At 41.5% G+C, this 11,086-nt stretch overlaps 2 protein-coding genes across 5 annotated transcripts in view; both read left to right on the forward strand.

The window, feature by feature from the left end:
- The first annotated feature begins 266 nt into the window (after positions 1–266).
- Positions 267–9,400, forward strand: malt1 (MALT paracaspase 1). Of its 2 annotated transcripts, XM_031848842.1 has the most exons (17): positions 267–572; positions 1,417–1,583; positions 1,741–1,862; positions 2,550–2,697; positions 2,898–3,076; positions 3,220–3,316; positions 3,428–3,475; positions 4,072–4,095; positions 4,195–4,239; positions 4,653–4,856; positions 4,968–5,145; positions 5,290–5,361; positions 5,452–5,579; positions 5,731–5,880; positions 6,705–6,862; positions 7,035–7,160; positions 7,737–9,400. In XM_031848842.1, exons 1-17 carry the CDS (start codon positions 424–426, stop codon positions 8,223–8,225), a joined length of 2,484 nt encoding a protein of 827 aa, XP_031704702.1. In that variant the 5' UTR covers positions 267–423; the 3' UTR covers positions 8,226–9,400. The 2 variants fall into 2 exon arrangements, with proteins under 2 accessions (XP_031704702.1, XP_031704703.1); XM_031848843.1 differs by lacking the exon at positions 3,428–3,475.
- Positions 9,401–10,173: 773 nt separating this feature from the next.
- Positions 10,174–11,086, forward strand: part of emb (embigin) — a 4,292-nt gene continuing 3,379 nt past the window's right edge. For all 3 annotated transcript variants that reach the window (XM_031849571.1, XM_031849572.1, XM_031849573.1), the window contains exon 1: positions 10,174–10,300. In XM_031849571.1, coding sequence (XP_031705431.1) covers positions 10,228–10,300 — 73 coding nt within the window. In that variant the 5' untranslated portion in view covers positions 10,174–10,227. The remainder of the gene's footprint in view (positions 10,301–11,086) is intronic.

The raw sequence follows: 11,086 nt of genomic DNA on the forward strand, positions 1-11,086 counted from the left end.
TATTTACAGTTATTTATTTGAATACGTTTCCCCTCATCTGAACATTGTTTAAAGTATTGAAGGAATGTAAACAATTGAATGGTGAAATGTATCTTAAACTTTGAATTGTCAACATCAAGGTTCAGTTGTGGAGCATTTCTAGAAAACCTGCAAATGACTATACAATTTGTATTTAAAAATAACGTTTACTTACGGTGTCTTATCTTGACGCATATACAACCTTTGACAGAGGCAGTTAACAGTTACGTGCGTGGGGGGAGAGAAACCAAGTCTGTGTAGTAGGCGTATCTGTATCCGTATCACTTTTACAATTTCTTCCAGGAAGTAGACTTTTTGTCTTGAAGGGAAATGTTGTCAAGTGTAAAACCAGTGACTGTAGTCTGAGAGAAACACGTTGATGGTCACCTGTTCTTGCTGGCCGCCATGTCGGATTCTTTGGACCGGTCCACTAAGATCAACCTGTTGAGGGAGCCGCTTGTGAAGAAGCTCTGTGAGGTGCTGGACAAATCCAGCAATAAAGGATGGCGAAAACTAGGAGAGCTGGTCGGCAACGACAGACGGTTTAAAGTCAGGTAGGCTGACGTTGAGAAGTCAGACTGTAAACTGTATGAAATCACAATGTTATTGTTGTTAAAACAGTATAGTGTGTCTGAGTCCAGTAGTAACGGTACTTTAGTTTGGTGAATAAAGTTAAAGTGAATAAAGTGATGCACTCAATGGCGACATGCTGGATGGTGTTTGAAGCCTTTGAAAAGAAATAGCTATTTCTAAAATATATTCTCACAGGAAGGATGTTATATAGATTATCACAATGTCCTTTCTATAGATACAAAGGATACATTGTGATAATAATAATATAATAACAACAATCAAACTTATATACTATTTACATCTAATTTATGTGTAGAACAGATGAATGAGTGATGCAATTGTAATAGATCTAGGTCTGTTGAGTGAAATAACTTCACACATAACAACAAAAATAGATGTGTGTACAAATATAAACAAGCCTTTTAATAACATCAGGAAATATTATATAGATTTAGTCATTTTCTACTGTTACTCCTCAGTCCTGTGTTGTGAATTTGTGTGCTGGAGCTAATACCCTATTGTTTATTTTGTGATCATAATTGTATCAACAGTCAGGATTACGAGATAAAAAATTTAAAAAGCACTTAAACCCATAAAGCCATCATCATGTCGGTTTGACATCATCATAATGTCATCGAGATACTGTTTATTTTCTGTCCAGCTCTTGCCTGTTTATAAGGACTATATGTTTATGTCTTGATTATCTTCCCCTAAATGCACATAAATATATTGTGAGCCACCGACAACCTGAGGCAAATTCTTGGCCCCAAAAAAGTTGAATCTGATGTGTGAAATATGTCGTTAATGTCCTGCATCGTTCTGCAGCCCAGACGACATGGAGATGTGCTCTCTGAAGGTGCTGGAGCTGGAGGGAAGCCCGAGCCGCACGCTGCTGAGGCTGATGGGAGAGCGAGGCTGCACCACGGGTCACCTTGTGGACTACCTTCAAACTCTGGGCAACTCGGAGGCCCTGCAGTGCATGAAACCATCAGGTACAGTAAAAATACACCCAGGCTTGTTATCGTGTTCTCACATATCCCAAAATATGGAATGAATATGACTCACGTCATGGTGTGGACACTAACAGTATGTTGCCATTCAGTCCATAGTCAGTTTAAAACCAGTGTGACAATTCCCCTAAACGCACAGCCCTGCAGATCCTCATCCAGCCCCAGTCGGTGGCTCTTATATCTGGACACAATCTTCGGCTGAGCTGCCACGCTGTGGGCAAGTCTCCGGTACAGTACCAGTGGTTCAAGACCAATGAAGAGGTGAGCTACGACTCCTCCGCATTCACACACTTCCGACTTCAAAGGAAGTAGTTTGTGATAAACTGCTGAGTTTGTTTATTTGTCGTGGTCATGCTGATATGAGATGTTATCAAAAGGAAGATGCGATCACTATTTTTTGCATCATCCCTTCTTCATTCTTCATACGTTTGTGTTAAAGTTGTATCGCTGTGCATCGGTTTCTCTGAAATGAATTCACTAAAACAGTATTGCTTCAGGACTTGAAAGAAAGTTACAGCTGAAACAAACTGCAGTTAATATGCCAGATTTACAATTCTGTGCTTGAAAGCTTCTTCATCACTACTTCTCTATTTTTCTAGCTCAGAAACTCAAACAATGGCTGCACATTATACTACATGTAGCATCTGTATAAAAACATGATGTTCTGTTATCTAAAATAACCTAAATATTAGAAAAGATCAATATAGATTATTTTGTCTTTCCAAGACGTTCACCTCAATTTTACTGCAATGTAAAAACGTGTGTTGGATGCATGAACTCTGGCCTTCAAAACATGTCTGACTCTCATCCACCCTCCATCCACATACTTTTTATCTACCTGACACTAGATTTCAGTCTTCACATGGGGACCGCTGTTTCTCTTCTAGGACTGTGATAGTGTTACACTTTGCATGTTGGTAAATGTGATTTACATTTTCACAACCTCAGGTGCCGAACAGCTTCTCCTCAGACCTGGTGATAAGTCCAGTCCGTCTGCAGGACGCTGGCTTTTACATCTGCAGGGTCAACTGTGGAGATACTTTTGAGTTCAGCCAGTGGGTTCAAGTGGACGTCCTGAATGTCACCGGGTCATGCGGTAAGATTTTGCAGGTGTTTAAATCTACCTTCTGCTCCGTGTGCGATGTTTCATAAATGCATTTGTTGTTTTACGTGTTTATTAGTCGAAGGACAGGACAAGTGACTCCTGTGGGAATTGAACCCCTGACTCCAGTGCTTTTGCCGTTGAGAATATAACAGATAATATAGTAATGATGTCTCCTCTCCTTCCACTACCAGGGCAGAGTTATCATTCCTTGGAGGGTCGGCTGAAGTTGGTGATCCAGCCTCAGTCCCAGCGGCTGCATATTGGGGAAACCCTGCAGGTGGAGTGTGGAGCCGTGGGGCGGCCGATCCCTCGATACCAGTGGCACAGGAATGGAGTCCCGGTACCCAACGCCACAAAGAGGAAACACATGGTGAGGAGAGGTTGTCAGAGAAAAATGAAGCTGTTACTGTTTCCAAAACTCTACTTCTTGCTTCTTGTTTGGAGGCTTCTAGTTGTCAGACGTTACAAGGCACGAGCATCAGACTTTTCTTTGTGTGTGTGTGTGCATTTCAGATTCCTCACTCGATGCAGGATCACCACGGCAGGTATCGCTGCGAGATCAGCAGCAGCACTGAGAGAATGTGGACCAATGAAGTCGACGTCGTGATCGGTATGTCACACTTCAGTACATTTAGTTTGTGGCGTGATTACAGTCCAGTAAAACCAGCTCTAGTGTTGTCATGTGTTACGAATGATTATTTGCTCTGCTCTTGACTGAAAGCACCGAGGATATCTGTCCAGATTTCAGAGGCAATCGAGTGCTCTGAAGGTAGAGTGGAAAGCACTGGCGCATGGTGTATTAAATGGGGATAGCATAACAATAAGCATGCATGCGCATTTTAATCACAACTCCTTTAACTGCATGTGGGTCATGATCCGGTTTATTGTCACATAAACACTAACTAGCATAAAGTTCCTCGATCTCGAGGTTTCACATGCCTGCATTTTGTTTTGACTTATGTCATTAATTTCAAGTCTGTCTTCTATATTTGTCTTATTATCAACAAACGAAAACACCAAAACCAACAATGAAGTGATCCTCTAACATAATCCTGGAGTACTGTTTGTTTAAAAAATGGTTCAATGTGTTGAGGAGGAACTCGTGGACAGTATTGAGAGACGGATTAACCAACTGTTGCTTTTGTCGTATTAATGGGATTTGTTGATAATAAGGAAACCACAGAATAACACCACCTTTAATCTCTAGATTAAACATAATACTTAGTTGATTCAATTGCATGACTGTGAAGCTAACCTTCCCTTTGACTAATCCTTCTTTCCTGAATTAATACAATGTCTTTCCAACGTAGACGTAAACATGCTCATTTTATATGATGGTAACATGTTTGTCTTACTGATTTCTAGATGATGTTTACGCCATCAGAGGAGGTAAGAGTCATCACACTCATCAAGTAATTATACATATCCATTTCTCTCACACAGAACTTGCTATGATATGCTCTTTTTATTTTGACATTGCAATTTTAGGATCCAGCGACTTTTTCCTGAATAATGTCCCAGATCAACTTCATGGTGAGTGTCCTTTATCACATCTTTATGCAGGAGTTGGTGAAAAATGTGTTAAAATGTGATCACCGAGTTCTCTGCTGTAGTTTAGTAATTGATATGTCTGATCCAGTTTCTCCACAGTATATGTCAACTGTGTCGCTGTTGTGTCTGATACGATCACGGTCTTTGTTCTGATCTGCCGTCAGTTCCTCTCTCAACATGAACACCAAAATAAAGATGTGATAGCTTTCTCTAATATTTGATGTCAGCAGCTAAACATGAACAAAAAAAACACTTTACAGCATAATAAAATCCAACAACACCAGATAATTAAACCTCTAAAAAATACCAACAGCATTTAATCAACATCTTCTTCTCAAAGACTTGAGTTGTTGTCCCCTCTCACAGTGTAACAGTACGGTTCTCTCCCCTCACAGCAACCGACAAAGTGGCCCTGCTGATCGGCAACCTGTCTTACCAAAACCACCCGCAGCTCAAAGCTCCCATGGTGGACGTCTACGACCTCACGAACCTGCTGCGGCAGATGAACTTCCAGGTGGTGTCACTGCTCGACCTCACAGAGTCGGAGATGAGAAACGCTGTCGAGGAGTTCCTGTTGCTGCTTCACAAGGGAGTCTATGGTGCGTTGAGACTTTGACATACCCGTGGATTGTTCTAGATTGCGCTAGAACCAGAAATGCTCACATGAATTGTGTTGTTGGTCGATTGAAATACTCACTTCCCTCCTTTAGGTCTGCTGTACTACGCTGGTCACGGATATGAGAACTACGGCAACAGCTTCATGGTGCCGGTAGACGCACCAAACCCGTACCGGTCGGCCAACTGTTTATGTGTGCAGAGCATCCTGAAACTGATGCAGGAGAAGGAGACGGGCCTCAATGTTTTCCTGCTGGACATGTGCAGGAAGAGGTGAGTCAGTGGGTCATTCCTGTGAGTTTATTACATTTTAAATGTTACAAAGAGAAGTTAAGACTGCGTGTAGGTGTAAGAGTGTTTGTTATTCTCTCCAGTATTTATCTATCGCCTTGGTTTGTATCTTTTTTATCTTTCCAGGAATATTCACGATGACAGCGCTCCAAACATTGTTCTGAGGGTCACAGCAAACATCGTCTTTGGATACGCGACGTAAGTTTGAATCATCGAAATGTATGTCACACTTTTTTTTGTTTTCAAGAGTATCTAAAATGTTTGGTTCTTCGATTTCTGGCTGCTCAGGTGCCAGGATGCCGAGGCCTTCGAGCTGAGCTCCAGCGGCTTCACCAACGGTGTGTTTGTCAAGTTTTTGAAGAAGCGGCTCCTAGACGATGAGAAGATCACTGTGGTGCTGGACAGAGTCGCTGAGGGTGAGAGAGGAAGAGAAACACAAGAGATGACGACACACGTAGCTACTGATGTAGATGACGATATATGTAAAGGATAGCTTTTAATATTTTGTGGAGGTGATACAGTCAACACAGGCTGTTGAACATGTGATTTATACTTTTTCGTGTCCAGACATGGGTCAGTTTGACGCTACGAAGGGAAAGCAGGCTCTGGAGATCCGCAGTAGTCTGTCAGAGAGGAGAGCGCTGACTGATCCTATCCTGCCCGGCGACAGTGCCGATCTCGCTCACGCTCACAGCCTCCAGTGGGCAAAGGCTCACGGTGAGTAGACAACGCAAAATTGACTTTTTAAATGTTTGTTTAGCACTTGTTGTCACTGTGCTGGGAAGCCCCCATTAGCTCACTGCAGCTCTATATTGCACGCTCAGTCAAATGTTGACTTTGGTTGATGTTGATTAAACACACAGTGCTCCCTCTGTTATACAAACCTGCACACATGGAGGGCTTCCCAAGACAACGGCACATGTCAACTTGTGACCCTCTTATCACAGGTTATGGCCTCAGTTATGAACAAACAGTTCAACCAAAGACTTATTTTTCCTTCTCAGATTATTTATTTTGAGAGATTTTTAGAGATCCAGCATTTCACAAGAAAATGTTGAGAAAAGTCAGAGAAATTGAATGAATTTTTTTTTTTTTTTTTTATCGTATTCCTGAAATCATCGATATGATTTATCTTGAGGCAGGTTGGGGGACCACGACCCTCAGGTTGGGAAGTGCTGCTGTATATGATTTTAAGGTTCAGGGACTTTTATTTTTCCTTTTGTGACTTTTTGTGCAAATTAACATGCAAGTTTAGAAGTAACTCACCATTTCTGAGCTAATGATTTAAGAAAATATTCTATTCAGCGCCTCTACTGGATGTGCAGGCAAACACGAGACACTGAAGTTAAACAAACACACACAAAGTGGATGTGTCTTATGATAAATCAATAAATATAAGTTATTCCTTAGAACCCTGTTACAAAAAAGACAATTTAAAATGACACTACATGAGAGCTTTTGAATGGAGCATGAAGAACAGCTGACTTTTTTTTAAATCAATCGTAGAACTTGAAATGTTTGTTTTTTCTTTGTTATTCCAGAGCTCCCTGAGAGTATGTGTCTCAACTTTGACTGCGGGGCTCAGATCAAGTTGGGCTTTGCTGCAGAGTTCTCCAACGTGCTCGTCATTTACACTCACATCGTTAAGAAGCCAGAGGACATGTCCTTCTGCCAGGCTCACGTCACCGACTTCTCGCAGGTTAATATGTTGTCATGAACACTGAATATTAAGAAAGAAAGAGCAGGAAATTGATTAGAATTTACTTTTTCCCTTCAGACTTGAGGGAACACTAAATAGCTGGGCGTGTGCATATATGTTTGTGAGTTTGTGCAAACTGTAATCTGCCACCTGCTTCTTTTCCTCACTGCAGGACCTTGATGTTGATCCTAAAGAGATGAACAGAGAGACTCCAGAGGAGACGGGGATCTACCTTCTGTCCAGCAACCTGCCGCAGCACTGCCTCTACACCAGAGTCAGCTCACTGCAGAAGCTCAGGGTAAAAACTCAACAAGGCCTTCTGGCATTAAATACTGTGTTTAGCCTAAACTCTTTATAAGCAGTACAACAGCTATTTTGGTATTTTTCAGTTTCTCACAAAAAAATATGAAGGTTTTTTTAACGTGCAGAAGGTTTATATTTGTTTTTCTTCGTTCCTGTTAGGAAAGCCTGTTGTCTTATGATTAAGTAATAAGACTAAGAGGCTTTAGTGTCATTTGTGTTGCAGGTTTATGAACTTAAGTAATGTAACCTGAACTGTCTGTACCTAATTTTGTGCCGATCCATCCGACCTGCTGGGGGCACTAGATTAAAAGTCAGGGGATCACCAAAGTCGGTTAGATTCATGCTGTGGGCTCCATGAATGTCTGTACGAAATTTCACAGATTTGGTCTGACAGAAAGACCGACTCTGCAAGAACTACTCTGCTACCGTGGCTAAAAAAGTTTTAGGCAATAATTTACTTCTCATTCCTTCATTCGTGTTCAGAGAATACATGTTCATCCTGGAAAGTATTTTGTTAAGTTACACATTGAATTTCTTAACACTGTTTCTCTTCTAACCCCACTTCCAACAGGAGGAGCTGGTCTTCACCGTGTGCCTTCAGGGCACCTTCACCGCCATGGATGACGAATCCGTCCACTGGACCAAAAGCATCAACATTGGCAAGCCGCTGATCGCCCGACTGGACCTGAACCGGGCCGTGCGGCGAAATAGCTGCCTGCAGACCTGCATGATGCCCCACAGCCCGTCCCACAGCCCCTGCCACAGCCCCGGGCCCGAACACCACCTCCACCTCCATTACAAGTCGCACCAGGCCCAGGACTACAACCGCCTGTCCCCGCAACACCACTACCTGGACGTCTGTGAGTACCAGGGAGCAGCGGGAGGCTGTGGGGTTTCCTTCTACGACAACGTCGGCCAATCTCGCTGTGAACCTGCGTACGACTCGGCTGGTGGGCTTTCAAGCTCACCGGGGAGGCTCAGCATTCCAATAGAGACCACCGACGACATCTACGAGCTGCAGACTGTGTTCATCAACAGTCTGCAGCTTCAGCAGCAGTGAAAGCTTTAAAGGTCTAACATTGTATCTGGAATACTGCTGCTCTTTCTGTTACATGTTGTGACTTAATAGCATTTTTTAGAATATGATATTCATCCAGTTATCAACAAGAAGCCGTATACTGACTTTTATACTAGAGTTTTAAAGAACAGTGTAAATACATGTTAGGAAGACTGAAAAAGTGTACTTCAGTAAACTTGGATAATTGAGGAGTCGATCTGCCAATATTTATCTCAGGAATAGCAAAGATACTGGATGGTAACTGTCAAGATCAGACATGACTTTTCACAGCTGGAATTGTACCTCTTACAGATGTTTGTTTAAGAATATGAGCTAAATGTGGACAGATGGAAGTGGCATTAAAGATTAAGAAGATAAGGGCTGTAGCAATCTACACATAGCAACATCTGTTCATGTAACTAGTCTAAAAAATGTTTTGTAGTCGGAGGAAATATCAAAGACGTTTTGTAATATAATTAACCAGAGGAGAGAAAGTGATCATTAAAAACAATCCATCAGATTAAAAACCTCAAGCCACTTTCCACACCGTTATCGTTCTTCTGTTTTTCTGTCTTATCCCCCTCAGGATGTCAGTAGAAGGCCTCTCTGTGAGGACTTACCTCCACCAGCTGCCTCTCGTTCTCTTCTCCCAACTCTCTGGATCTGTCTGCTGCACCTAATGTCAGCAGGTCCTCTTATATCCTTGTTTAGTCTCAATCTGCTCCTCGGTGAACTGTGAAACTTTCCAAAAGAGTTCCACTCGGTGATTTTCGTGCTGGGAATTAAAGGCACCGTTCACTTTATTATCCCCGACAAGTTCATTGTAGCTACTTCTGGATTGTCCACTGCACACTTCATTGAACTTATTCCTGAGGTTTCGTTTGAGTTCAGCATTTGTAACATGTGAGAAGGTCACTATGAGAACCTTAATGGGCCGGTAGGCACAGACAAAATGTGCTGCTCCACAGTCATACCATGGATTCATTTCTCCATGAGACAATGTGGCACATGCAGAATTAATCTCCTATCATAAGAAACCACGATACGTGTCTGTGTCAAACGCTGCAGGATACAGCATGAGCAAAATAAATGGCTCCACCCTTTTTTGCTTTTCACGCAGTATTTATTATTTATGTCAGAGGAACTACTTCTTCAGAAACGAGGAGGAAAGTGGTGAAAAGGAAGTTGACAAATAGCGTAAAGGCAGAATGGAAATGTACCAATGTGGACAGAAAAGAGAATGGTACAAAAACAATATATAACAATACAACTTAATTGAAGGAGGATGTGTGATGTAGAGAGAACAGTGTACTTTTTTAGCCTGTCACAGGCTAGGTATTGAATGAGGGTGTTTAAGTCAGTGTTATTATAAATATTGCTCATGGGGGTTGTTTCTAGGGCTGGAGTATACACACAAGCAGAAGCACTGAGTTACTCAAGTAGATGTAAAATTATTTTTGTTGAAATCTGCTCTAGAAAATTGTCTCTTTTGACATCTACTTGCTTTTACGTAGAGTACATCATCTAAAATCTACTTCAGACGAAAATTTTGGTTTTGGAGCATGTTCAAAAAAGCTCAAATGTATGAAAAAACAAATCAGCTCCAGTAGCAGTCGCTGTGTTTTCCACTCATGGCTGTTTTCATGAGGGCGGGCAGGTCGTGTCCTCTCACATAACACCATCGGGCACCTTGCAGAAAGCTCCCACAGTAGCAACATAATAGCAGAACATTTTATTCACACAGAGCAAACATTAAGCTTCAAAGCACAGGAGTGTTTATTTCAGCATGTTCTGCTCATGCATAGCAGTGCAGGACAGTACACTGCAACACGGTATGGAGATATGAACCCTGTCTGATTGAATAATGGATGGAGGGTGATATCATAGCTGCGTCACTTGTGCAGCTGAGGGAGGAGGGGTGGGTGGGTGGTGTTTTTTAGACGATGCAGCAGGCAGAGAGAGGAGTTAGAAACCTGCCTGCAGAGAGGACAGAGGGATAATAATCATGTCAGCCTCCTGGAAGCAGCTCCTTTTTCAGATCCTCCTCCTCCTCGTCTCCTGCAGACGCATCAATACAAGTAAATGACTGTTTGGGTTTCATTTTGGCTGAGTGCGGTTGTGTTAAAACCTTTTTCTGCCTTCTCATTTCCCCATTAACTGATCTGTAACCTTGGGGGGAGTTGGAGAGAATGTCATTGGATTGCCACACCATCATGTGTATCCCCTACTGTATCCATCACATTTTGGATTGTAAGTTGCAGATAGTCGATGTTTATTTTTTATTATATCAGACTGAAACTACTCTGAGACAGCATTTACATTGTAACAGGACCCTGAAACTCTACATTAAAACCAAGAACATTTACCTATTAAAGAAAATACAAAAAATAATTTAAAAGAGTTTATATAACTGTGGCAAATTTATAATCACATTTTTAATGCATTATGTTTACTCATCGTACATTTACCATTTCCTTTGGCTAAACTCAGTTCCCTTTAATGTTAAGATTAAAGGTTTGAAGATTATTTATTTTAAATAGCACCGTTTTATAATACCACTGCAAATTCAAAGAGGATAACTTTTTTGATCTTATTTTGTCTTTTTCTCCTGCCATTAAGATATATTAATTAATTTTTTTAGTTTAGCTTATATATATTTTACCTTCATCATTTTGAGTCAACAATAACTTTGGGCTGCACCTCTTTGTATAAAAAGTGCAATGTGAAGATTTTCAATGCATATCAAGAACACAGAATTACCATTGCAACCACCTAATGCAATCTACCAACCACAGAGTGCAACCTAACAACCTGCTAATGCAACCTAACAACCTGCTAGTGCAACCTAACAACCTGCTAGTGCA

This window comes from Anarrhichthys ocellatus, unplaced genomic scaffold (genome assembly GCF_004355925.1).
Source record: "Anarrhichthys ocellatus isolate YVR2014 unplaced genomic scaffold, GSC_Weel_1.0 scaffold9, whole genome shotgun sequence".
In the NCBI taxonomy this organism is placed as follows: Eukaryota; Metazoa; Chordata; class Actinopteri; order Perciformes; family Anarhichadidae; genus Anarrhichthys; species Anarrhichthys ocellatus.